Consider the following 27,701-nt stretch of genomic DNA (forward strand, 5'->3'; position numbering starts at 1 on the left):
CCTCAGTTTACTCCTCTGGCCAGAAGGCATGATGTCCAAGCTTCATTACTGTCATCATTGTCATTATTATCTATTAGCCAGAGAATGGCAGCTTTGAAGACAATAAGTCTAGAGTTTATAGCTTGGAGAGAGGGATGTGGTGAGTGAGAACAGGGGTATGATCACATTCCCTCTTCTCCTGACTGCCCCCAAAAGACCAAAGCCATGAGCAGGGACTTCCTAGAGAGGCAGAAAACCTGGCCTGGGTGACTAAGTGAAGGGAAACGGTCACAAGTCACACACTTGCCTGGCCCTGAGGAGGTTATGCAGGACACCTGCTGGCCAGGGGAAAGGCCAAAGGTAACCTAAGGTGGGATCTGATTTAGGTCATATCTGAATGGTCTAGTGGTTTTCCCCACTTTCTACAATCTAAGTCTGAATTTGGCAATAAAGAGTTCATGATCTGAGCCACAGTCAGCTCCCAGTCTTATTTTTGTTGACTGTATAGAGTTTCTCATCTTTGGCTGCAAAGAATATAATCAATCTGATTTTGGTGTTGGCCATCTGGTGATGTCCATGTGTAGAGTCTTCTCTTGTGTTTTGGAAAAGGGTGTTTGCTATGACCAGTGCCTTCTCTTGCCAAAACTCTATTAGCCTTTGCCCTGCTTCATTCTATACTCTGAGGCCAAATTTGCCTGTTACTCCAGGTGTTTCTTGACTTCCTACTTTTGCATTCCAGTCCCCTATAATGAAAAGGACATCTTTTTTGGGTGTTAATTCTAAAAGGTCTTGTAGGTCTTCATAGAACCGTTCAATTTCAGCTTCTCCAGCATTCCTGGTCGGGGCATAGACTTGGATTACCGTGATATTGAATGGTTTTTCTTGGAAATGAACAGAGATCATTCTGTCGTTTTTGAGATTGCATCCAAGTACTGCATTTCAGACTCTTGTTGACTATCATGACTACTCCATTTCTTCTAAGGAATTCCTGCCCACAGTAGTAGTATAATGGTCATCTGAGTTAAATTCACTCATTCCAGTCCATTTTAGGTCACTGATTCCTAGAATGTCCACGTTCACTCTTGCCATCTCCTATTTGACCACTTCCAATTTGCCTTGATTCATGGACCTAACATTCCAGGTTCCTATGCAATATTGCTCTTTATAGCATCAAACCTTGCTTCTATCACCAGTCACATGCACAACTGGGTGTTGTTTTTGCTTTGGTTCCATCCCTTCAGTCTTTCTGGAGTTATTTCTCCACTGATCTCCAGGAGCATATTGGGCATCTACCACCCTGGGGAGTTCATCTTTCAGTGTCCTATCTTGTTGCCTTTTCTTACTGTTCATAGGGTTCTCAAGGCAAGAATACTGAAGTGGTTTGCCATTCCCTTCTCCAGTGGACCACATTCTAGTTTGTGACATGGTACAGGAGTAAGGGATTGAGACTATCCCCAAGAAAAAGAAATGCAAAAAAGCAAAATGGCTGTCTGAGGAGGCCTTACAAACAGCTGTAAAAACAAGACAAGCGAAAAGCAAAGTAGAAAAGGAAAGATATACCCATTTGACTGCAGAGTTCCAAAGAATAGCAAGGAGAGATAAGCAAGCCTTCCTCAGCGATCAATGCAAAGAAATAGAGGAAAACAATAGAATGGGAAAGATTAGAGATCTCTTCAAGAAAATTACAGATACCAAAGGAACATTTCATGCAAAGATGGGCTTAATAAATGACAGAGATGCTATGCACCTAACAGAAGCAGAAGATATTAAGAAGAGGTGGCAAGAATACACAAAAGAACTGTACAAAAAATATTGTCACAACCCAGACAATCACAATGATGTGATCAGTCACCTAGAGCCAAACATCCTGGAATGTGAAGTCAAGTGGGCCTTAGGAAGCATCACTAGGAACAAAGCTAGTGTATGTGATGGAATTCCAGTTGAGCTATTTCAAATCCTAGAAGATGATGTGGTGAAAGTGCTGCACTCAATATGCCAGCAAATTTGGAAAACTCAGCAGTGGCCACAGGACTGGAAAAGGTCAGTTTTCATTCCAATCCCAAAGGAAGGCAATGCCAAAGAATGTTCAAACTACTGCACAGTTGCACTCATCTCACACACTAGTCAAGTAATGCTCAAAATTCTCCAAGCCAGGCTTCAACAATATGTGAACTGTGAATGTCCAGACATTCAAGCTGGATTTAGAAAAGGCAGAGGAACCAGAGATCAAATTGCCAATATATGCTGGATCATCAAAAAAGCAAGAGAGTTCCAGAAAAAATCTATTTCTGCTTTTTTGACTTGTCCAAATCCTTTGACTGTGTGGATCACAATAAACTCTGGAAAATTCTGAAAGAGATGGAAATACCAGACCACCTGGCCTGCCTCTTGAGAAACCTGTATGCAGGTCAGGAAGCAACAGTTAGAACTGAACATGGAACAACAGACTGGTTCCCAATAGGAAAAGGAGTACGTCAAGGCTGTATATTGTCACCCTGCTTATTTAACTTCTATGCAGAGTACATCATGAAAAAAAAAAAAAAAACTTGGCTGGATGAAGCACAGCTGGAATCAAGATTGCTGGGAGAAATATCAATAACCTCAGCTATGCAGATGACACCACCCTTATAGCATAAAGTGAGAAGGAACTGAAAAGCCTCTTGATAAAGGTGAAAGAGGTGAGTGAAAAAGTTGGCTTAAAACTCAACATTCAGAAAACTAAGATCATGGCATCTGGTCCCAACACTTCATGGCAAATAGATGAGGAACAGTGACAGTCATGACAGACTTTTATTTTGGGGGCTCCAATATCAGTGCAGATGGTAACTGCAACCATGAAATTAGAAGACGCTTGTTTGCTTCTTGGAAGAAAAGTTATGACCAACCTAGACAGCATATTAAAAAGCAGAGACATTACTTTGCCAACAAAGGTCCATCTAGTCAAGTCTATGATTTTTCCAGTGGTCATGTATGGATGTGAGAGTTGGACTATAAAGAAAGCTGAGTGCTGAAGAATTGATGCTTTTGAACTGTGGTGTTGGAGAAGACTCTTGAGAGTCCCTTGGACTGCAAGGAAATCCAACCAGTCCACCCTAAAGGAAATCAGTCCTGGGTGTTCATTGGAAGGACTGATGCTGAAGCTGAAACTCCAATACTTTGGACACCTGATGTGAAGAACTGACTCATTTGAAAAGACTCTTATGCTGGGAAAGATTGCGGGCAGGCTGAGCAGGGCACAGAGGGGTCAATAAAACACATCCAGTCCCTCAGGGAACTGCCCACCCCACAGTGGACAGACATAAGCAAACATGTCTCGAGTGTTTATAAGAACACTGGTAGCAGTGTTATAAGCTCTGGTAGCACAGAGCACAGAAGAGGAGGCACTTTGTTCCTCCTGGAGGAGAGGGGGCCGCGTCAGGAAGAGCAGCAGAGGAGAAGGGACGCTGAAGCTGGGTCCCAGAGGGTTTGTGGGATTTCACCGGGGGAGCAGGAGGGAAGGTGTTCGGCAGGGGCCCACCTGAGCAAGGGCATGGAGGCGTGCATGCACATGCTGTTTGCTGTGCCCAGAGCTTCTGTTCCAAGTGAGTGATGTAACTCCAGATGCCGGGAGCCCAGGCTGAGCAGCATCAGGATAGGGAAGGCCCATCCTGGCCGCCGGGCTGGGGCGAGGTGGGGGAGCAGGTGCTGATCCAAGCTGACTCCCCTTCAGGGGAGGGTTGAGGCCATTCACACAGACGATGAAGGGATTAGACCCTGTCCCAGTTCTGTGTTCTTTATTTTTTTTAAATAGAATTGGGCATCTGGAGAGTCAAAAGTAAACCTTTGCATTGGGACAGGAAGCCTGGAGACCAAGGGTTTCAGGGGAAGGGTTGGGAGGAGAGTGAGGTAGGCACTGGACTGAGGGTCATTCAGAAAGGAACAGGACGGGGTGGGGGGGTGGGGGGTGGAGAGCAGCAGGGGGTCTGGGGCCTGCACTGGAGAGCCTGTCCTGGAGAGCCACACACGCCCTGCCCTGCCTTCCCCAGGCCACGTCCTAGCCTCATTCTCTGCTTTCTCCACTGCCTGCTCTGGAGCCACACACGCCCTGCCCTGCCTTCCCCGGGCAAGTCCTCGCCTCATTCTCTGCTCTCTCCACAGCTCTGGAGGCCTATACTCCGAATGGTGCTAGAAACAAAGCCTGTGAGTGTGATCTGGGACTCCAGAGCCCCTCATACACCACCACCATGGCAGGAAAAGGTGCCAAAGGGATGCTGGTGAGTACAGGGACCAGACAGCAGCAAAGGGGTGGGGGTCATGAGCACCGCCCGTCCCTTCTGGGGCCTGCTGTCAGCTGCTGGCCCCGACAGGAGGGCCTAGGAGGCTCCATAGGGCCCCAGGTCTGGCACTGCCAGGGCTCCTGAGTGCTGGGGCTATCACAGGCCCAGGCAGGCAGCCCCACTCCCAGCAGGTTAGATGCTAACGCTGTTCGGAGCCCACAGCAGGCAGATTCTGCTGCAGAGCCCAAAAGGCATGCTGGAGGGCAGGAAGCACACTCCCCACCCTCATCACAAGATGCCCTGGAGAGCAGGCTGCAGTCGGTCCTGCTGGGAGGGCTGTCCTGTGGCTGACACCCCACACGTTCGCTCATTACAAGATGCCCTGGAGATCAGGCTGAAGTCGGTCCTGCCAGGAGGGCTGTCCTGGGACTGACACCCAGCACCCTCATCCTGTACTCTGCCTGCTGTGGGGGGCATTCAGTAGGGGATGCTCAAGGAGTTCTCAGAGACGGATTTTTCTCTTCTTCCACTCGAAAAAGAGCATACAACATTTCATGTTGAATCCTCTTGTGAGATCTTTCAGGACACATCTCTCTCCCCTTTCCCCAAGTCATGGCTCTTCACTGCCCACTGCCTCAGAGCACAGGAGAGGTGGTGTGAAGCAGAGGGCAAAAGCAGGGCCAGCTCATGGATGGACGGAGCAGGCCAGCTCTGGAATCAGAAGCCAGGGAAATACCCAAGGGCGGTCGTTGTATTCCTTCTCTGGGGATATTGCCTCAAGAAGCAGTGAGACTGGGCAGCCACCTGGAAGGAAGCCAGTGGCTGAGCATGGCCCGCCCTTGGCTCCTCCCTTCCCCACGTGGATTCTCCTGTCACCGTTCTCATTCGGTGAGAGACTGACGACCTCGGGTCTCTTGCTGAGCCCTCCCCAAACAAGCCCTGTCTCTCACCAGGGATTTCTGGGACCCTTAAGTCCTCAGTCCAGAGAAATGCTGTTAGGGAGGCAGCCACACAGTTGTGCCCCAGGCTCAGGACCCTCTCTCCTGCCTGGTCCTGAACTTCCAGTATCCAGCCCCTCAGGCCCACTCTGGTCTGGCCCACTTCTGATTGGACCAAGTCTGAATGAGTAAGCCTTCTTCTCAAAGTATTCCTGAGCCAGCCTGAGCTCTTGAGTGCTCAGGTGTGGGCAGAGATGGAGGTCTCTAGACCCGCATACTTGCTAGGGGGGAGTAGATGCCATGATAGGATCAAGTCTGGCTTCCTTCTTGCCAGAAGTGTTGGAATTGCCATGGGCCTGTAACGGGAAGTGGAGTGCGGATCTGCCCCTCCCTCATGGAGATTCTGAATCCTGTGAAACTTAAGAAACCCTCTGAGGACTCGCTGGCTGCTCTGCTTTTTCTGGAGTGACCCTGAAAGGATGGGGGCGGGCAGGCAGGGATGATGTGGAACCCACCTGGGGAGCACAGAGAGCCTGAATCCCAAGGTCCCAGAACCCCTGCTGCGACTGAGCTTCCCAGACCCCAGGCTCTGCTGGCTAGCCCGTCTGTGGAAGGGAATGCCACCTTGGGACACCTGTTCCCAGCACCAGGATGTGCCTGAGCGTAGTTTCCTTCATGCCCTTTAACCTTTGACATCTGCCCACTGCTGCTGCATCTGAGGCTCCATAGCAGGTCCCCTGGGCACCCCCAGTGTTTGCTCGAGATTCTATTCCTGTGTCTTTCTCAGTTCTGCTTATGGCCCTGGGCTACACTATTCTCAGGACTCAGTTGGAACCAGTGCTGCCTCCATGTAGCGCTTGTCTCTGAGGAGCGTGGTCCCTCTTAGCTAACCTGGGCAGCTGTACCTGGACTTCATTAGCTGCTGGGGTCCCCAAAGGGGAGATCATTAAGATGCTCCTTCTCTAGAGACCACGGTGGGGCAGAACAGAGGGAGCTGAGGGCCATGCGTGTAAACCAGGGGCACTGGGGCCCTCCCAGGTCTGTGACTTCTGCTGCCATTTGTGTCCTGGGATGCAGGAGTGGGCAGCTGGCCCTGGCCACGAGGTCCTCCCTTCCATCCCCCTTTGCCCAGGCTTGGGCGTGAAGCCATGGGCCCCCTGAGTCTCCTCGGTGTCTACCATGTATCAACCTTGGAGCCTCTGCAGGGCTGTCCATGCAGCAGGTGCCCTGTGGAGGGCAACTTCCCAGCACATGCCCAGGCCCACATGCCCACTGCACATGTTCCTCCCTCCACTCCTAGCCCAGATGGTCTCTGCCAGGCCAGCTCAGCTGCCTCCCTCATGCCTCAGCAGCTTCTAGGACAGGGCCATGCAGGAACCCAACTGGCCAGGGTGTTTCCAAGCCTGGGAGCAACTGGGATGGTTGGCAGCACCAGGGATGGGGGTGGGGGTGTTTCCTTTCATGGAGACCTAGTGCCTCTATTTATACACATGTAGGGTCAGTTTGCCTGGGGCTCAGAGGATGGGGAGCTGGTAGAGAGGAGCTCAGGACAGGAGAGCCCCACTGCTGCTGCTAAGTCGCTTCAGTCATGTCCGACTCTGTGCGACCCCATAGACGGTAGCCCACCAGGGTCCTCTGTCCCTGAGATTCTCTAGGTAAGAATACTGGATTGGTTTACCATTTCCTTCTCCAATGCATGCATGCATGCATGCTAAGTCGCTTCAGTCGTGTCCGACTCTGTGCGACCCCATAGACGGTAGCCGACCAGGGTCCTCTGTCCCTGACATTCTCTAGGTAAGGATACTGGATTGGTTTACCATTTCCTTCTCCAATGCATGCATGCTAAGTCGCTTCAGTCGTGTCAGATTCTGTGCGACCCCATGGACAGCAGCCCACCAGGCTCCTCTGACCACGGGATTATCTAGGTAAGAATACTGGAGTGAGTTGCCATTTCCTTTGCCAAGAGCCCCACTGGGTCAGCTTTAATCCCACAGTCTCACATGACGTCCTACTGAGTCCCCTCCTCTGTGCCTGCTCCCCACTGGTATAGTATCTTGGGCAGATAGGCCTTGGTGAGTCTTACTGGTCTCTCCCCACATCTCTGCTGCACTGGGTGCCTCTGCTACTGGGACGTCTCATGATGAATAAGAGCCGAGTCACCCAGGCTAGGTCTCTAGGTGCTGGGGCATCTAAATCATCCAAGAAGGCTTTGAAAGCACCACAGGCCGCCTGGGCCTGTCCCACCCTGACCTGTTCTGTTATTTGACTAAGGTGTTTAGCTGCTTCTTGTCTGCAGCAGCCGTCAGCGCCTGGGGCACAGTGGATGCTCACCCAGCCCGGGTGTGGGCTTGACACATCCTGGGAGCTCAGCAAGCACAGAGTTTGGCGTACACCAGGGCCTCCCCTGGTAGAAGGCTCATCACTTACCAGGTGTCCTGCTAGCATGAGTCCTGGCACATGACCAGGGCTCGCCCAGCGTGACACGGCACACCCTGGGCACCCACCTGGCACAGTGCCAGGCGCACAGTGCCGCTCACCCCGCTCGGGGCTGGCCGCATCCTGGGTCCTCACCTGGCCCGGAATTTGGCACACATGGGAAGACCGCATCCTGGGTCCTCACCTGGCCCAGAATTTGGCACACATGGGCACTCGCCTAATGCAGGACCCAGCAAACCACCAGGGCCCCCTGGCATGGGGCTGGCACACACTGGGTGCCTTCCTAGTGTGGTTTGACACACAGTAGGTCTTCTATCTTAGGCACCAACACACAGTGGGCACTCTCCTTATATGACAAGGACTCGCAGAGGAGGTTCTCTCCTAGTCAGGCCAGCCTGCACAATGACTGGATGATCCTAGAATCACAACTACAGCCTCCCCAGTGAAATGGATAATATCTAGATCCAGAGGGAAAGGCCCAACCTCCTCAGGCTTCCTCTCTGGACCTAGGGCCTGCCCTCCATTCCACTTGGCCTCCCTCCCCACCCTGGCCTCCATGGAGCCCACCGACTCAGCTCTGTGGCCTCCCCTCCCCTCACACAGCTTTCCAGCAGCCCCACCACCCCAGCACGTTGCAGTCCTGCCTCAGCAGGACCTACCCTCGGAGTCACAGGTCACAAACAAAGCCCCTCGACTCCTCGGCCCTCTGGAGGACTGCCCACTCTTATTAAGAAAAGTCAGTAGGCCGCCTCTCCCTCAAATCTTCTCCTAGGCTGCCCTTCATATTGTGACCTGCAGAGGGCGCTGACCAACACATGCCTCTTCTGCCAAACTCCTGCCTCTGTGTTGGTTCGCTCAACAGGCATCAGCGTCAGAAACTTGCCAGGCTCTCAGTCCATGGGGGACCAAAGATAAAGGGATGAATAAACTCCACCCCCTCCTCCCTGGAGTGGCTCCTGGACCCTTGCGGCTGTGCTTTCCAATCTTTTTCCCTTTGGGACATGCAGAAAAAAATTTGGGCCCATGGGGCAAATAGACAAGGTCACTCAAAGCTGAAGACAGCAGGGCTGGAGATTCTGGGCTGCCCAAGCCCGACCGGATTGGCACACTATTTAGGGCACATCGTGTTGGGAGGCTCTGCCTTCCAGAATAGCCACCGGGTCTTACTGCTACAGCTGAGAAGTGATTTACTTTAAGCACCAGCATTCAAAATAAGGAACCCATTCCTTGCTCAAAAGACTCTAAAAACTTCGTTTAGTTACGTATGTTAAACTGGTAGTGCTTTGTATTATTTTTTTATTGCAAGAGTTCAGCATACGATACAAGGGTTTAAAGAGTTTGGAAGGCTAATCTTCTGAACTCTAACTTTCTTTTGATGGCACCTTATTTAATGTTTGGTTTTGGTTTTGGACCATGTGCTTTTGAGACCAAACAACTAACTGAAAAGCTTTTGGAACCACACATAGTTACAAGTTGGCTTTCACATAACGTCTCTGGACTTACTCTGCATTATTTTTTAATTTCCCCAACCAGATGGTAAACGCCTTGAGAACAGGACACTCTCATCTAAATCACTGCATCTCCAGCCGTGGCTCCCACTGTGCTTACTGAGCACCCGTCCCTGTTCTTAGTGATTTCTGCTACATCTTCATAATAACAAGAGTGATGTTGTAACCACTCCCACTTAATGGATGAACAGTTGAGACGGAAAGAGTTTGGTGACCTCACAAGGCCAAGCTGGTATGTAGCACAGCCAAGATCTGAGTGAGGTCTGTGTGGGTCTAGAGCTGGTGTGAAGACACTGAGAGCGGGGTGCTGGGATCCAAGTCCCATTGGGCATCAGGTGTCTGCTGGGAGATGAGGGCATGGTCCTGAGCTTAGGGCCTGCCTGGCAGGCCTCAGACCAGCTCTCAGAAAACTGTGAGGTCATGCTATAAAGACGTGGTGAGGACAGGGAAGGCTGGAGCCCAAAGGGCAGGCAGAAGGCAGACATGGGCTCAGAAATCTGCCCTGGGAGCTCTTCTCCCTTTAAAGGAGTCAATCTTTGTCTTGATTTGCTTTGTTCACTTGTAAAATGGGAATATTTTATAAAACCAGCACACACTAATAGGGTTGCTGTGGGGCTCAGATGAGATTGTGCAGCTTTCCAAAGGGTCGCTGGAGCCTGTGGGCCCAGAATGCCTGCACAGTATCATCGGCCTAATTCACATTAGGCACCAGGCACAGTGGGGCATGCGTATCCTGACACAGCATTGCGGCCTAGCTCCTCAACATCGGGGAATCAGACTGAATCTGAAAATTGGGGTGATGTCATATAATATGCCTAGCATATAGTTCCCTGGTGTCTCAGGGGTAAAGAACCCACCTGCCAATGCAGGAGACTTGGGTTTGATCTCTGAGTTGGGAGGATCCCCTGGAGAAGAAAATGGCAGCCCACTCTAGTATTCTTGCCTAGAGAACCCCATGGACAGATGAGCCTGGAGAGCTACAGCCCGTGGGGTTGCAAAAGAGTTGGACACGACTGAGCAACTGAACCACAATAAGCACATAGTGGGTGCCCAGAAATGGGGGTGCTTGCTCACCTCGTCTTGCTGAAGCCAGCTCGGGCAGCCCTCTCAAAGGTCACTTCCCTAGGCTCTCCAGGAGGGGGCAGCAGGGAGCCATCCTGCCTGGGACCGCCTGCTCCTCAGGGAGGCCTGGCTCCAGCCCCGGACAAGGAGTGGAGTTCAGCGGGCCATCCTGTGGACCTCCTGACCCATGGCTAGTTTTCTTGGAGGGAAATTCCCCTCTAATTGCACTGGATAAAATCTCCTGAGCTTTGCCAAGCAGTAGCCCCACCCTGGAAGACAGCCCCCGGGGTGATAATTTCTGGAGCATCTCCAGGTTTTGTGCTTTTGAAACCTTCCAGAAGGCTCTCCCTAGTCTAGATCAAGTTGCCCAGTCCACACCATGCCCCAAATGTAGCAGAATACCTAAGTAGGTGGAGTCTCTTACTCCCCTCTCTGTCCCTGCTCTGAGTACAGTTCTCGGCACCTACTTGGTGCTCAGGAAATGACCCGTCCAATGACTGAACGACTGAATCTGCCCAGAGGTAATTTTGCCCAAACCTCAGTGGGAGGCAATGGCTCTATGGTCTCCACCATGAGTCTTGAGGACGGCGACCACATCTTAACCGTCTTTGAACATCTATAGCACCGCACAGGGCCTTCCCAGGTGGCTCAGTGGTAAAGAATCCGCCGGCCAGTGCAGGAGGTGCAGGGAACACTGGTTCAATCCCTGGGTCAGGGAGATCCCCTGGAGGAGGAAATGGCAACCCACGCCAGTATTCTTGCCTGGAAAATTCCATGGACAGAGGCACCTGGCAGGCTGCAGTCCATGGGGTTGCCGAGAGTCAGACACGACTGGGCACGTACGCAGCAGCAGCAGCCCAGGGACACTGGGCCCCGAGGCTTAGAGGACGTGGACCTGCTAGGACTTCGAGTGTCACTGGGACCTCTGCCACTCAGCCCCGACTCTCCATCCCAGCCGGGAGAAGGCTCGAGCCCTCTGACCGGCAGGGGAAGCCCTGTGCCTTTTGATGTCCTGGCCTCCTCTGTCCCAATACTCTGTCCTACCTGCTCCCAACCCCAACTCCAGTCTGCCACCTCCTGGCTGCAGCTCATCTGTCCATGTCTCCCAATCCTTCTATACTTCCCTTCTCCCTTCTCTGGGAAGTCTTGTTTTTTGGGTTGTTTTTTTTTTTTTTTTTTTTTTTTATTTTTTGACCATGTCATGCTTGGCATGTGGGATCTTAGTTCCCTGAAGAGGGATTGAACCTGTGCCCCCTGCAGTGGAGGCACTGGAAACTTGGAGTCTTAGACACCGGACCTTGAGGGAAGTCCATGGGAAGCCTCCTCGATCACCTGTTCTTGCCCTCACCACACCCCTGCATACGACTGCACTGAGGCCCCTGCCCCAAATAGCACCAACAACCCATCTCCCTTCTAGACTGTGACCTCCTCGTGGCAGGGACTCAGGGCCGTTCATACCCCATAGGCACACAGGGCCCGGCAGAGCGGACACCATAAATGTTTGTGGAATGAATGAACGAGGCCTGCCCCCCAGCCCAAAAAGCCCTCTTCCCATGAGCTCCCCAACAGGACGTGGGGAATTTCCTCCAGGATGTCCTGTTGTGCCCTCACACCCAAGATGTTCCAAACACCCCCAGCAGCGGCCTCGCTTCAGGCCAGCCCCGGGACTCTGTTCTCTGTCAGCACAGAGCGCAGGGGTGCCAGGCTGCCCTTCCCAAACGCAGCTTGATGACGACAGCCCTGGGCTCAGGGAACTGCCACGGCTCTTCTTTGGTTCTGCAGGGTTAGCTCTATGCTTCATTCCTGCAAGCCCTCCGAGAAGTCTCGTACTCCCTGGAGACTGCCACGTGGCTGGTGAGCTCCCCTCACACCTGTTACCCTCGTCACAACAGCTTTCCCTCCGGCTCATCTGGAGCTAAGGGCCTCTGCTGGCGCTCTTCTGCTCACCAGGAAGCCACCCCTCTTTGCCCCGACCCCCCTCATCTGACCTGCCTGACTGCTGGAGCCTCAGTGCTGCGGTGTAAGGACACACACACACTCACTAAGCCTGTGCGTCAGCCTCTCCTGAAGTGGACCGCGAGCTCCGTGTGTTTCTTCCCACACCCCTGCCCTGCTCCGTTCCCGGCGCCCTCCCTAGACTGCAGACCACTGCCATTCGGGGAATAGGGAGGGCTGAAGATAGGCTCCCAGGGTAACCCCCTAGAAGCCCGGGTCCCATGGGGGCCTCCCCTCCTAACTCCTCGCTGGGGCTTGTCCTGGGGAGGGTCTGGTGGCGCCTGAGAGACGCTGCCAGACAGGGCAGGAAGCTGCGAGCTCTCGGTGATGTTGGGTCATCCAGCACACTCACGCAGCCGGGCGTGCTCCAAGGGTTATTGCAGTAGGGGTCTCGGTGATTTGGGGTCACCCAGCATGCTCACGCAGCTGGGCCTGCTCCAAGGGTTATTGCAGTAGAGCTCTCGGTGATTTGGGTCATCCAGCACACTCACACAGCTGGGCCTGCTCCAAGGGTTATTGCAGTAGAGCTCTCGGTGATTTGGGTCATCCAGCACACTCACACAGCCGGGCGTGCTCCAAGGGTTATTGCAGTAGAGCTCTCGGTGATTTGGGTCATCCAGCACGCTCACACAGCCGGGCGTGCTCCAGGGTTATTGCAGTAGGGATCTCGGTGATTTGGGGTCACCCAGCGCGCTCACGCAGCCGGGTGTGTTCCACGGGTTATTGCAGTAGGCATCTCGGTGATTTGGGGTCACCCAGCACGCTCACGCAGCCGGGCGTGCTCCAGGGTTATTGCAGTAAGCATCTCGGTGATTTGGGGTCACCCAGTGTGCTCACACAGTTGGGCATGCTCCAAGGGTTATTGCAGTAGGGGTCTCGGTGATTTGGGGTCATCCAGTGCACTCTCGCAGCCGGGCGTGCTCCAAGGGCTATTGCAGTAGGGTATTGGTGATTCGGGGTCACCCAGGGTGCTCACACAGCTGGGCATGTTCCAAGGGTTATTACAGTAGGGGTTTCGGTGATTTGGGGTCATCCTGCACGCTCACACAGCTGGGCATGTTCCAAGGGTTACTACAGTAGGTCCAGAACGTCATGGATGAGAAGTAGTAGTAGAAGGCGATGCAGACGACCATGTTATAGTAGATTCCGATGTATGTGGACACCAGCATCATGCAGTAGCCCACACCTAGGGGAGGGGAAGGGCAGGAGCAGCCTCACACCTAGCTGAAGATGCGAAGCTAATTTTGAAGGGGCTAAGGGGCAGGCTTTCGTGGAGGGCCACAGAAGGGGGCAGACCAAAACCTTGGCAGGAGCAAGCTAGAGGCTGAGTGGGGGAGAGGGCTAAGGGCTTTGTGTATGCCTGTGGTAGGAGGAGAGGGTGGAGGCCAAGTAAACAATGGATCCCAGCATGGGTCCCTGGCCTTGGCCATTGATGTGGGCCTCCGGTCAACACCTGGGTTCCATAGGGGTTGGCAGTCTTTATACAGATGAGTGAGTCAGCATGGCCCCCAGAGGCCCTTGTATGTGTGTGTGTGTATCACATCCGGGCCTCACCTTTGAACATGGGGCTGATCCTCCAGAACCCCAGGCAGCCCTGACTTGCAAACTGGCCTAAGGTGAGTTCCATGAAGAAGAGGGGCATCCGGCAGAAGATGGGAATGATGAAGAAGGGGATCATGCAGTCTCCTGGTGGGCAGGGAGAGGGCTGGCTCAGGGCTGACTTTGGGGGATCCCACCCTCTTCCTGCTCAGAACCCGACAGCAGAACCTTTGCAATTGACTGGGCTTCCAGGAGGGTGTGCCATGCCCTGGACTAGAGCCTCAGTCTGAGGCACACTGCTCATGGCATATTTGAACGTGACAGGGGTTCCCAGGAAATCTGCTCTGAGCTGGACCCAGGTCCCAGAGCCACCATGTTTGGGTGGGAATTGATGACTTAACCAAGCAATTTCACACACATTAGCTGATAGGGTCCTCAGATATCCCCAAATCATTTTGGGGTTGGCTGGTGAAATGTAGGGGGTATAAAACTGAGACTTGGGAGGTTGGGTTGCTTTCTCCCTGAGGGCTCAGGCTGCCAGGCTGATCACCCCTAAGCCAGGGGTGGGGGCAAAGGAGATTAGGGCCAAAGGCCAGCCTGTCTGGAGTGGGGTCTGTGCCGGAAGGGGCTGGCTGGGCCCTGGTGGCTGGGCTCTATCCATGTGGGTGGTCCCTGCCCTGTGCCCACTGGGTACCTCCCCCATTGCAATAGCAGAGGTATGGGAAGCAGCAGACACTGCCCAGGCCCACGACATAGCCCACGCTTCTCATCAAGTCGATCCGGCTGCCCCAGGTGCCCCGCTGGCGGCTGTGGTCCTCCTCGGTGGCCTCGCTGGGCACAGCGCCACTCTCTGCAGACAGGAGAAAAGCCATCAGCAAGGCACTGGCATGAGGGCCCTGACCCTTCAGGCCACCCCCAGTGGGGACACCGTGGACCCTCCAGGCCCCCACCCCCACCCCGGGCTTCCCCTCTGCTGGCAGGAGCTGCAGGCAGGCCTGGCAGAGGAATACAGAGGGCAGAGTAGCTGCCAGAGGGTGCCAAGCAGGGCCTCCCTCACCAGCCCCCCAGCACCCCATGCTGGGGGCACCAGCCCACCCGAGGAGCTGCTGCCAGCATCTGAGAGGTGGGACACTGAGAGGGAGCTCGAGTTGAGAGCCCCCAGGCCCAGCCCCTCCAAAGCCTCCCCTCTCCTCTTTGGGTGAGAATCTGGGAGCAGCTGAGCTTCATACCAAGCAGCCAAGCTGGGCTGGGCACAAAGGGGCCTGTGTCCAGACAGCCGCCAACCCGCCACCACCATATCGCCAGGCTGAGCACGCTGCCCATGGCAGGTGGCTGTGGGGGAGGGGGTGCTGGACCCCTGCAGCAGCGAAGGCTTTTTCTAGGGGGTACCTGGTGGTCAGGGCTGTAGGGTATAAGAAGGGGAAGCAACTGAGCTGAGCCAGACCTGAGGAAGGCATTCTGGGACTCAGGATGGGAAGGCCAGGGGAGCCACCTCTGACTGCCCCTGACTGGGGAGGGGATCCCTGGGGAGGCTGACCTGGGCTGGGTGGGAGGGGAGACCAGAGTTGTAGGCACCATGCCTGACTTGGAGGACAGACTCTGGGCAGTTCTAGTTCCAGTTCCCTCGGGGGAACTGGAGGGGGTGACTCCAGAAAAGGGTCTCTGAGCTGAGAGAGCATGGACTGCAGAAGAGGGGGCTGGACAGGAACGGCTGATGAGGGGGTTCGCCACAAAGGAAGGGTGCAGGCTTGCCTGGGGAGCTGTGGGGCTGGACTGGGTGGCCTGAGGCCCCACTGAGGACCCCAGCCCCACAGTTGGGACTAACCCAATAAGTCTGTTTATACGTGTGAGCAGACGCATCCCCCACGAGTCAGCCACCCTGAGCCAGAGCCTGAGGGGTCAGAGGAGTCTCACTAAGAGGCAAGGGAGGACCCTGAGAGTCCCTGAGTGGCAGAGGCAGCCTCCCAGAGGTGGGCTGTTCTGCGAGAAATGGCCAGGGATCCCTGAGGACACCCAGGATCAGAGACACAGCCACACGACCTCGGGCCAGCACGGTTGTGACACTGACCCTCAGTTTGAAGGGGACAAAGCACAGCTGGCCCGCTCAGAGCGCGAAGTCCCCGGGAGGGAGCCGTCCCGGGCCGGCCTGGGCGCTGGCGCACATTCCGCAGGGCCTGTCGCCTCCCAGCTGAGACGCTTGCCCGCCCCCCCCATCCTCACCCACTCTCCCCATAGGAGTAACTGCCACGGCAGACAAGGGGGCTGAGTTGGTTAGTACGATGCCTGGGCACCTCCGGCCATCTCGCCGGGAGCTAGGCCAATGACACAGGGCAGATTCTCAGCAGGCCCTTGGGCCGAGGTGGGGGGCCCTCACACCCCCATTCTCCTCTCCCGTGCCCCGCCACACAGCCAACTCTTCCTGCCCCTTTGCACCCTTGCAACTTTCTGCGTCACTTTTGCTGGTGTTTGCCTCTGGCTGGCTGTGCCTACCCCTCCCTGGCACAGACCACTCAGCCCCTCTTCCCACCCCCAGTCCTGCCTCCCAGTCTGCCTGGCACCAGAGAGGGGGTTCGACCTCCTGGAAAATAACTGACCTGTTCTGGGGAGGAGGGGTCCACAGGTCCCTGAGCCGCCGCCATCCTGGGGTGAACACTTGTAATGGAGTGCGTGCGTCTCCACTCATTCACACCTCTGCCAGCTCCGGGCGACACTGACGCATCCCCTGCCTCTTCCACTGTCTGCTGGGCAGCATCAATTACTCTCACCTCATCTCCTCCCGAAGCTCTGCCTACCCCCTGTCCTGGCCCTCCCGCTCCGGCCGTCCCCATGCCGCCCAGCGCAGGTGCTCCGCAGCTAGAGTGTGGTGTGGGGCTTGCTGTGTTTCTCCATGTTCCCACACACAACCACAGGGTGAGGCAGAGCAGGCAGAGAAAGAGAGATAGGGCGGCTCATTCCCATTCTAGAGTGAGGCGTGGGGCTTGTGTTTCTCCCTCATTCCCACACACACACACACAACCACAGGGTTGAGAGGGTAACAGGCAGGAAGGCCAGGGGTCTCCAAATGGCGGAAATAGGCTGCAAGTGCCAGACGTTTTTATCTCTCTTAAGCGGCAGGAAGAAACAAACTGGTGATATTTTTTTTTTTCCGTCTCTATACAAATTTAAAAGGAGGTTTCTCTTAAAATGTGTTGCCATGACACCTGGTTTCACCTGAAGCTAACTATTCTCAAACCTTGAGTTAACCAATACATTTCTTTTTCTTATGGAAATGTTTGTCTTAAGCTATGTTAATGTACCCCAAACTTTGTCTTCAAGTTCCGCCAAATGGCTCAGAACCTACTTGACAAACCAGTATGTTATACTCAGATATTGTTCCCCTAATCTACGTAAATGAAACTATTTGTATGGTAATCTGCCCTTCTACAAGATTCAAGTCAATCATTTTATGGCCTGGGATGAATTATCTGGTTCCATTCTGAGTTTTAAGACATTCCTTTCTTTTCATTAACAGACTGCTAGTGACTATATAACATCCAGCTGAAGACTAGCAGGAGGGTACTCTTTCTGCCCTCTTCTGATGCCTATGTCAGAAGCTTTATCTCCTTGATACTTTAATAAAACTTTATTACACAAAAGCTCTGAGCAATCCAGCCTCGTCTCTGGCCCCGGATTGATTTCATCTCCTCCAGAGGCCAAGAATCCCGGCTTCTTGTCGTTCAGCAACAACCTTTCAGGGTGAGGGAGAGCAGGCTCAGAGAGAGAGAGAGAGGGCGGCTCATTCCCACTGTAGAGTGGGATCTGGGGCCCAGATGCTTCTGAGAGCACAGGCCTGGCACTGGGTGGGCTCCCGGTAGCGAGGCTGGGTACCACTGGGCAGTAGAGATGGTGAAGGGACAGGAGAAGGGGATGCAGCTACAGGGCCACCAGAGCCTCTCAGACTTTGCAGAGAGCTGTGGTCAGAGGGGTGATGGGCCCTGGAGCAATCCCCCCAGGACTCGGGGATCTCCAGCCAGCTAAGACGGTTAAAAGAATGTGACTGACTGTGCAAAAGAGTTGTGGCCTGGTGAACTACGCTGTCACCTGTCTGAAGACAGATGGCATTAGCCAAGAGGGGAGCTGCAGACCACGTACCCCTGAGGGTGAGCACTGCGTCAGCTGAACCTGAGGAGGGCCCTCTGAGAGAGTGTGCTGAGTGATCTGCGTAGACTGTCACTCAGACCCTCAATCCCTCTTCTCCGAGGCAACACTCACTGGTCAGTCTCCAGAGGGTGCTGAGACACCACAAACCAGTGACCAGGAAGGTGGGCACGAGTGTTCTGGTGCTGGGAAGACACAGCTTCCAGTTTTTGGAAACTGATGGGTGGGCAAAGGGTCTGGTACAGAGTAGGATCTTGATCTAAGATCAAGCATGAATTCTGATGTAAAGGACAGTTTCCCTGTGAGTTTGGTAAGTGTGCTGACCCCAATGGGAACATGGCAGGATGATACTATTTTAATCTTTTTTGTTATTATTATTTTAAAAATATTTACTGGGCTGCGTTGGGTCTAAGTGGAAGCGCATGGGCTCTTTAGTTGTGGTGCAACAGCTTAGCTGCTCCGCAGCCTATGGGGTCTCAGTTCTCTGACCAGCGGCATTGAACCCGTGTCCCCTGCAGTGCAAGCTGGACTCCTAGCCACTGGACGACCACTGGAGTCCCTGCATTATTATGGCAAAGTCTTCAGAGTCAGACAGGCCTGGGTTCCAACCCCAGCCCTGGTGGATCTCCCTCCATGTATCTCCTTAGGCAAGTTACTTTACTTGTCTGGTCTTACTTTCTTTATCTCTAAAATGGGGATCATATCTACTCATCTTTGAAGCTAGTGAGCATTATAAATAATAGTAATAGATAATATATATGAAATGCTTACTGTGAGCCAGATGCTGTCCTAAACACTTCATATTAATATATATTAACTCATTTAATCCTCCCAACAGCCCCTCGAGTTGGGTATGCTACTATGCCCATTTTGGGAGAGAAGATGGGGAGTGATCTTGGCTCAAGCAAGTCTCCCAAGAGAATGGCCTCAGACCCTAGCGACTGAGCTGCTTCCAGGCCAGCCTCATGCAGCCGGGTCCCCAGACACACTCTGCTGACTTTTGCTGACTTCCTGCGAGTCCAGACTGAGGGCCAAGCCCCTGTCTGGGCCACTGGCTCCAGGAAGGCCCAGTCACCCATGATGCCCAAATGTTCACTTCCACCCAGGGTAGGCTCTGGGCTTTGGCTGCCCTGGCCTGGGCCAGGTGCCCAGAACAGGCAGCCCTGGCTGGACAGCTTTCTCTGACTCTGGCCATGGAGACAGCAGGCAGCAGCAGCCCTGCTGAGTCCTGGCCGTAATGAGGCCTCATTAGTGGGATCCAGCTGCTCTAGCCCCACTCAGGGAGGCCGGCTCCCCCCGAGGACATCCAGATGATGCTGGGGTTCCCACCGCCCCGCTTCTTCCAGATATGCTGGCGCTTCATCTCACCAACTATCATCTTTGTAAGTTCCTCGCTGGCCCCTCCCCTGCTGTCCCCGTGGCAAGCATCCTTCTCTTGGGAACCAGCCAAGGAAGAGCACGAGCCCAAGCATTAGGCCAGAGCTCCTCCTGGGGGCTCCGCACCTACAGCTCTGGTCACTGGAAGTCTGAGCAAAGATGTATAGAGTCAGACAGGTGTGGAGACTCAGAATCACCCAAGCCCCGGCCTTGGGTTAGGAAGGGAGCACAGGACCCTGTACTTGACAGAAGACAGTGCCCAGCTTCAGAAGGGGAAAATAGGCTAGCAGCAGCTGAGAGCCCACCCTCCTTCCCTGGTATTTCACCTGGCATCTCCCCAGAGGAGCCCCACGGGAATCATGACTGACCTTGGCATTGGTCTCTGACAGCCTCACTGAACTCGTGTCTCTAGCCCTCATAGCCGAGGTGCTTGGAGTGCTCAGGATATGTGGTGTGAATGCATGTTCCAGAAGCAGGCTGTGGAAGTCAGGTATCAGCTCAGGATCCAGGACACCATCCTAAGCCACCCTGGAATAGGCTGGCTTAGGAGGGGAGTTCTGGGTTTCCACCAGTATTCAACACCTGGAAGACAGACGCCCCAGCACGGAGTAGAAGTGGTGGAGGGAAAGCCCACCATGACCAGGAACAATATACTAAGTCTCATGATACAACTCTCCATGGTTTCATTATTATCCCCACTTTACAGATGAGGAAACTGAGGCCCTGAGATGTTAAGTAATTGACCCAAGGTTATATGGCTTCTAAGAGTCAGAGCCCTCATGAGAAGCAGGTGCTCTGATCTGGAGCGTGCATGTGTGCTGGGCCCATGGTGCACTAGACACAAGTTTAGGAGGAGGAGTGGTCTGTGGACTACAAACCTTCTGATTGTGTTCCTTTATGACCAGGGTGAGAAGGCGGGGGCGGGGGTGAGGGGTGGGGGGAGGGACTTGCTACCGTAATGGTCCGTCCACAGAGAAGAGTCGGGGCTGTCTCTGAGTGACAGAGGGCTCAGCCCGATGGTCAGGGCAGTGTCTGGAGTCATGCCCCGCGTCATGCCAGTTCCTCTGGGCCACAGAGAGGTCAGCACTGGATTTCCACATTGGCTCCTGTTTCTGGGGAGAAAAAAAAAAAAGCCCCTGAGGGCTGAGACCTCCATCACATGGGGTGTGGGATCTTCCTGAGCCTGCACAGGCACCAGCTCTGGCCACTGGCCCAGCTTTGAACCAGGAGGAGCGGAAATGTCCTGAAAGTGGCGGGAGGCGGGGGAGGGCAGTCGCCACCGCCAAGCGCAGTGGCCTCGGGGGTTGTGGCTTTGGCCCAGGACCTGCCCTGGGGGAGCTCATCCTCCAGGGCTCCGAGGAAGCTGCCGCCCTGTGGGGAGACCCAGGGCGCCGCCCAGGCAGGGCAGGAGGCAGCAGGCAGCCTGGGTCCGGTGTCTCCAGGAAACTGAGGCAAAGCCTGCAGCATCCTGTCTGTGCTCAGAAAGCCAGGCTGGAATCACCTTTGGGTGAGGATGCCAGGCTCGGTGGACCGCGTGCTTCTGGGCTATTAGTTTTCTTTTGGAGGCTTTACTTCATAGTGCTGAAACTATCTTTTTTTTTTTTTTTTTTTTTCTTTTTACAAACTCCATCATTCTATCAGCTCAAATAAAGAAAATAATTTGTCCACATGTTAGATCAGGCTCTAGTTCCATTCGGGAAACTTTCTATAAGCTCCTCTAAGTGCAGTGTCCCCCAGATGCAGATCTTGACTTCTAGAATTTAGTCACTAAAATGGCTGGAGGGGTCTTAGCTCCAGGACGTGGCTGAAGGCTTGGGAGATGTATGCTGAGGCCTCCTGGCAAGCAGCACCTATTGTCCCAGGCCCTCCAAGTGGCCCATGAATCAACTGCCCATCTTTCTGCTTCCTATAGTATTTTTGTTACTGCAGCCCTAGGATTTATCTCTGGTGCCCCTCAGCTCTTTCCAAAGTGGTTTCTGAGAGCACCCCCAGCCTGACACGATTTCTAGGCTTCGGAGCCTCCCCCCGGCTGTCCATTGCCGTCTCTGCAGCCATAGACTGGCAGGACTTCTCCCTTTCCTTTCCCCAATTGCTCCCACCTCCCTGCATAAGTCAGTTCAGATCAGCACACGAGATTGTGCCAGGCGCTGTGCTGGGCACTGGAGACCTAGAGCTGATGCAATCCCAGGAGCTCCCAGGTCTGGAGAAAACATTCAAAAAATGCTTCAGTTCAGTTCAGCCGCTCAGTCGTGTCCAACTCTTTGTGACCCCATGAACTGCAGCACGCCAGGCCTCCCTGTCCATCACTAACTCCTGGAGTTTACCCAAACTCATGTCCATTGAGTCAGTGATGCCATCTCATCCTCTGCTGTCCCCTTCTCCTCCTGCCCTCAATCTTTCCCAGCATCAGGGTCTTTTCAAATGAGTCAGCTCTTCACATCATGTGGCCAAAGTACTGGAGTTTCAGCTTCAGCATCAGTCCTTCCAATGAACACTCAGGACTGATCTCCTTTAGGATGGACTGGTTGGATCTCCTTGCAGTCCAAGGGAATCTCAAGTCTTCTCCAACACCACAGTTCAAAAAATGCAAAATGCTTAGTAGATGGAAAATGCCATTGAAGCCTTAAAGGCCACAGATTCGGCCTTACTTCAACAGGCGGGGCGGGGGCGGGGGTGGGGGGGGCACTGCAAGTCTTTGAGTAGAACTGACTTCCAAGGGCCATGGCAGCTGAACAGTTTCTTGCCTGCTTCAGGATTATTCAGAAGCCAGACCCCTCCCCTTCCACAGTGCCCACCTGCCCATCATACCCTGGACCCCTGGTGCCATCAGCTTCTTCCACTATGCAAACGTTGATGTCACCCCTACCTTCCCTGAAATGCCTCTTTCTAGTCTGGAAAACTGGAGAGGGAGGGGAGCAGTGCTGATAGGAGGCCTAAGGCCTGGGTGGGGCTGGGCAGGACTCATGCCCACTCCCAATCCCCACTCTTTACAGTTTATGCTCATCTTCCTGGTGATCGAGTACCAGCCAACAACAGAAATATCCAAGGTGGGCCGAGGCCATTGGCTTCCTCATGGCTCTGTCCTCTGTAGTGGGCATTCCACTCTACGCCCTGTTCCACTGCTGGAGGACAGATGGGGACACCCTCCTCCAGGTGAGGGGTGGGGGCAAGGGAAGCCAGGTGAATCAGAAGGGGGTGGATGGATGGATGGCACTCCAGGGTTCCCTTCTGATGCATTCTGCCCGCCCATCCCTTCTCATGCCTACCTCTCCTGCAGCATTTGAAAAACTCAACAAAGATGAGTGGAGACTGGGGCCCCGCACTCCTGGAGCACCGAACAAGGCACTACGCCCCCGCTATTCCACGCTCCCCTGAAGGTGGGCTTGAGTCCCAGCCGCTGTCCCTGGACAATGCCCAGATTTCTGGGCAGTAATGGCTCCAGCCGTCTGCAGGACTCCCAGGTGCCAGCATAGCTGCCGGAGGAGTGCCCCACCCCCACCCTATGCTGCCAACACAGAGACTGGGGAGACAGCGGATAGGTGTCACCACCTGCCCCCACCATGCCCTGGCCAGGGGTGGCACCTGTCACCTTGGCCACCACTGCTAGCATGGCCATTCGTGTTCGTGTCCCTAGTGTTTACAGGTCCTTTAGATGCCAAGATGGCAGCTGGGGGGTGTGGGTGATGTGGGGGTTGCTGGGGGGCCCCAGGTCAGGCCCCCAGACGCCTGCTGGGCTCCACGTGGCCTCGAACGCCCCCACACTCTGCCCTGGGCTGAGGTTCTGGGTGGGCCCCTACCTGTCCCTGAGCCTTTGGCCCCCTGACCAGAGTTCCTGCCCTTGGGGTGGACCCCAGCCTCCGCCCAGGCTAATTCAGATTTTCCTACCTGGAGGCAGGGTGAGGGGCTGGGGGCGCTGTGCAGTGTTACGGGTTAGGCTGTGTGGCCCGGCCCTTTTGTCTGATTATTTTTGTAAAAATTGTATTATCTGTGGTTGCTACCCCCTCACCTTCAGCTTCAGGCCCAATCTGTCTTCCAGGCCTGCCTGCACATCCCTCGGCAGCTCTGAGGTCTCTGCGCCTCCTTCCAGCACTGGCTGTCAGGGCCAGCCCAGCAGAGGCCCATGACCCAAGAGCCCGCCCAAAGAACTCGTTTCTGGGGGGTAGGGATGGGGTGATGCTCAGCAGGAGGTTTGAGCCCAGAGACCAGGGGAAGTGGACCCTACACGACACCCCCTTGCCCTACCACCGCCAGGCTAAAGCCCAGTCTTCCCGAACTGGGCTACCCTTGTTCAGGTGCCAAATTGCCCCAGCCCGTGTGCCCCAACCACTCTCTGGAGCCAGAACTCCTTTCCCCAAGCCCTGCAGTGTCTGTGTGTCTGTCCTCTGCACCCCTCCATGCAGTGACAGCCCCGGAAGAGCTGCCTCTAATCCTCTGTAGCAATAACGGTGCGCCTCCCACCCCCAACCATCTGCGAACCACTAGGTTTTTAAAGTCCATAGATTTTAATGAAATTTCTATTCCTGTCTCTGAGCTGCTGCTCTGCTTTGTCTGGGTCCTCCAGCGGGACATGCGTCAGAGCTGGGACAAGACCTCCTCCTGCCAGGCCTTTGGGGGGATGCCTGGGAGGAGAAAGGCCAGAGGCTGTGACAGTCAGGACCGGACACTGAGGACCTGGTGAGAAGGTAGGGTGAGGGCCAGACAGACAGACAGATAGCAGTGGAATCCTGGGGAGGGCCCATCCTAGACTAGATCCAAAGTGGGCTGGACCCTGGCAGCTGAAAGAGAGCAGGAGAAGACAGGATGAGTTCCAGCCGAAGCTGAAGCCTCCTTCCTGAGCAGCCCTTCAGGTTGGGGCCTGGGGCGCTGCACTGGACGTCAGAGTGGAAGATGGCCTTTTCCCGGGGCAGGACTGAATCTTCTGTCCCCAGCGGCAGGTGACGGCCAGGCCGCGAGGTTAGGGGCACCACTCCAGAGGGGAGCGGGCAGGCAGCACTGGAGAAGCCTGGCCCAAACTCCAGCAGCCCCGTGGAGGCAAGGCAGAAGTTCAGTGCCCTGGCTGGAGGACCCCAAGGGCTGTGGCCTGAATGGGAGGGAGCAGCTGTGAGGGGGCCGTGGCCTGCCCCTCAGCCTGCCCCATCCAGCTGTCTGCCTGCTCTGGGTTACCTGTGGCTGGGGGAGACACAGGAAGGCCTCAGGGGTGCCTGCAGCTCCTGTTGCCTGGCTGCCTTCTGTTCCTTTAGCTCTGGAGGAGAGGTTCTGCCTGAGACACAGTCTTCCAGGGTGTGTTACAAGAGCAAGGTGGGATGGGTGGGGGGAGTGGAGCGCTGGGTGCTCTGGGACCTGCTAGGGTCCTTACCTGCCAGGGTGGGCTCTAGGCTTGCCTCAGAGGGCCGGGGGGAGTGGATTCGGCCTGAATACTCATCTTCCAGGCAGCGCTGCAGGGAAAGCTGGCTCAGTGCCTGGCTTTACAGCAGGGTGCCCAGGCCAGGATCCTCATGGTGGGGCGCAGGAACCAGCCCATGCAGTCTCTTCCTCCCAATCACCTGGGGGCACTCCTGAGAGGAACACCAGCCTCTCCCTGAAAAGCTGAGCTTGGCAAGAGGGTGGCAGGCCTGAACCCAGACTTAGGGAAGAGAAGGAGGCAAAAGACCTAGGCAGACCCAGCAGTTGATCTAAAAGTGCTGACCTCGGATTTAGGGACTCAACTGGAATATGAATTCATGTACTTAAGGATCACACACATAAGAAGTGTGCACACAGGTAAAATGGACCCAGGGTTCACACAACCTCTGCAGGTGTGTGGATCTCATGCCCTGGGTGAGAGACGGTGTTGTCTACGCTCAGCAGAAGGGCTGGCAGCGGGGCGGCCAAGGACTGCAGCTCAACTGCAGGATGGGAATCTCCCTCTCCAGAGCATGGCACTCTTCCTCCAGGAGGGCCCTGGGACATGGACAGTGCAGCACCGGAAGCAGCGCTACAGGCCCAGGTCTCAGCAGAGCCCTCCACGTGGTCCCAACCTCCGGCCTTCCCCAGGAGACTCCTATAGGCCCTCCTATCTCAGTCCACCTCTCCCTCTTCTGCCTTCATGCTATTCCAGCACAGCCTTGCAGCCCTGCCAGCCTCTTCCTGGGCAGGATGTGTCCTCTGTCCTTGCCCACCTCCCAGTGCCCACCCTCAGAAGCATCAGTCTCTCTTCTACATCATAAGACTAGACTTGCAGGTCCTCCTGCTTCCATCCTCTCCTGCATGACAGCCCTGCCCCTGCTTTAAAAACTCTTCTGTGTGTCATCTCTTCCCCACCTCCCAGGATAAAAGTCCTCAGGCCAAGGCCCATGTAGGCATCTGTACTTGACTGATTCCTGGCAGCAACCTCATCAGCATCCTGCCCTTTCCACCTCTCAGCCCCACTCTCCTGGGTCTCCCAGCCAGGTGTGTTCCCTCCCTTCTCCTCCCAGTAGTCCCAGTATATCAGGGTCCATCTGCAGTCCCACCCTCCCTGTCCCCACCCCAACTGCACACACCTGGGGGCCTCACTTCACGTGTCCAGAAGGCTGATCAACGTGGGACACATTCAGCTGGTCCTTGATGATGCTGAGGTCCTGGTGACAGCTGCTGGCAGATGAAGTCAACCTCACTCTCTCATGCTGCTTCACCCCAGGCCTTCAGGACACAAACACCATTTCTCCTAGACAATTTTGTGCTTTCTCACAAAGGCAACACAAGATGGTAGTAAAAGGAGGAGATCTGGAGCCTGGGATTGCACATGGGTTCTGCAACCCTTTACTATGTGTGAGTTTGGGAAAGTCAATCATCCCTTCTGAGCTTTAGTATCATCTGCAAAATGGGGCCATCACCCCCCTCATAAGGATGTGTGAGAAATAAGTTGCTACCATTCACGGATGAACATGCTGCTGCTCATTTATCTCATTCAGTCCCTAGCCCTCTCTAACCCAGTCCTCACAGCCTGGCTATCCCAGCCTGAGGGACAATCGGCCACTGGGTGAAGTCTTTCCTTCCACTCCTATCTGCGTGTCCTTCTCTATCTCCCTGCAAAGCGGTTCTTTTTGTATCTGTCTGGAAGTCTGTTCCTCGTACTCTACAACCCAGCACGAACCAAGCTCCCAGGATTGGCACGTGTTTCCTGGGCCTCTGCAGCCCTCAGGGACTGACCTCTACCACAGGTGACTGTAGAAGTGTCAGCCCCAGACCAGGAATTTCTCCATGCCTGCAGGTGGGACCTACCAGCTGGCTGGGGTCCTTTGCCCAGCAAGGACAGATCCCTCCTCTCCTACTACTACACCTGGGTTCACCAGCTCTCATCTGGAACATCTCCTGTTCTGGCACATCAGGCCTGGGCTCCTCCAAGGCAAAGTGCAGGACCCTGGGGCTATACTGGACCCAAACATGGGTCTGGTCCCTGCAGAAGATGCATAAAGGCAATTCAGGGGCTCCTTCTAGGGAACCACAGGAAAGGTGATCCTGGACCCTTGTCAGTTGCCAGGCTAGCCCATCTGAGCTCTGGAGACAGAGCCCAGACCCAGGTCTGGAGCTCCAACCTGCCCTCACAGATGGTCTTCCGGCGGAGACCTTGAAGCAGCTGCCACAGTTCCTGGCACACAAGATCTCTTAGGAGGGGCGGTGGTGCCAGAAGGGAGGAGAGGTCAGAGGTGGGGCGCGATCCTGAGGCTTGGCTAGATCGAGCCTCCAGGAGCAATGATCGTAACATCACTACCTGCAAGGACAGCTGGGGCACCTCGGCGACTGCGGAGGGAAGTGAAGGGAGGCAGGGGAGCTGGGGAAATGAGGGGCAGGGCAGTTAAATTGGAGAGAGTTGGGAGGACAATGAGATCCGACAAGAGCTCGAGAGTTACTGGGCAGGGCTAGGGACCCGTAGAAGGTGAGAAAATCATCCGAGTCCTGGGACAGGTCTGCCGTGGGGCTCACCTTCCTACGCCCCACCTCTGCCCGTAGCTCCAGGCTCAGATCCGCTGTCGTCTCCCCTAGAATCCTCTTCACTTCGGGCCGCTCCGGGAGCGGAACGTGCTCTTCCACCAGTTCCCACAGCGACTGGGAGTCCCCAGGCATGGCCCGCCCGCGCCGCTGCCCCACCCAGACGCGCGGCCGCACACTTGGACCTGCGGGACCACAGGTCGGAGTGCTGGGTATACTGCTAGTCGCCCAAGGCCGGGCACCCCAACTCACGCCTGGCACGCTTCCGGGTCTCACAGGCCACGCCCCCAGCCTGTCACTCAGACCAGCCTCTCCCAAGCCTCATTCCGTTCGGCCGCCCGTCCCCACGACTAGAGTTGCTCGGTCCAGAGCCGCTGGCCTCTGGCGCTCTCTTCTGCCCTACTACTGATCGACTCTCAGAGGCCACGGTTTCAGGTCGCGGCCCGGGGAGCCTGGAGGCCCGAGTCCCGCCTCTTCCGTGCGGCCGTCACCCGGGAAACGGGGCCCCGCTACCCCCAAGCCCC

The 27,701-nt window shown here is 55.0% G+C and overlaps 2 protein-coding genes across 19 annotated transcripts in view; one reads left to right on the forward strand and one right to left on the reverse strand.

Moving 5' to 3' along the window:
• The window catches only part of LOC133044536 (filensin-like), a 37,633-nt gene that overhangs the window by 3,641 nt on the left and 6,291 nt on the right, over positions 1-27,701 (forward strand). Inside the window, exons 2-4 of one of the 4 annotated variants that reach the window (XR_009689964.1) lie at positions 4,117-4,232; positions 6,968-7,098; positions 9,143-11,255. Coding sequence is in view for 3 of the 4 variants with exons in the window: in XM_061125917.1 (XP_060981900.1) it covers positions 4,117-4,232; positions 6,968-6,971 (120 nt within the window). In the remaining variant the exon portion in view is untranslated. Of the gene's footprint in view, positions 1-4,116; positions 4,233-6,967; positions 7,693-9,142; positions 11,256-17,224; positions 17,280-27,701 lie in introns of those variants that run through there. The other 3 variants (XM_061125918.1, XM_061125917.1, XM_061125916.1) reach the window with 3 other exon arrangements.
• LOC133044537 (uncharacterized) lies at positions 11,404-27,634 on the reverse strand. 15 transcript variants are annotated; one of them, XM_061125919.1, is made up of 5 exons: positions 27,172-27,634; positions 20,182-20,339; positions 19,596-19,704; positions 16,308-16,451; positions 11,404-14,563 (listed from the first exon to the last, which is right to left on the reverse strand). In XM_061125919.1, exons 1-5 carry the CDS (start codon positions 27,310-27,312, stop codon positions 14,483-14,485), a joined length of 633 nt encoding a protein of 210 aa, XP_060981902.1. In that variant the 5' UTR covers positions 27,313-27,634; the 3' UTR covers positions 11,404-14,482. The 15 variants fall into 15 exon arrangements, 1 of the variants encoding a protein (XP_060981902.1); XR_009689979.1 differs by lacking the exon at positions 11,404-14,563 and adding an exon at positions 25,749-25,836 and having other exon boundaries at positions 15,284-16,451; XR_009689973.1 differs by lacking the exons at positions 11,404-14,563; positions 16,308-16,451; positions 19,596-19,704; positions 20,182-20,339 and adding exons at positions 23,717-24,002; positions 24,391-24,469; positions 24,584-24,662; positions 25,749-25,836.

Source organism: Dama dama, chromosome 23, assembly GCF_033118175.1.
Source record: "Dama dama isolate Ldn47 chromosome 23, ASM3311817v1, whole genome shotgun sequence".
Taxonomy (NCBI): domain Eukaryota; kingdom Metazoa; phylum Chordata; class Mammalia; order Artiodactyla; family Cervidae; genus Dama; species Dama dama.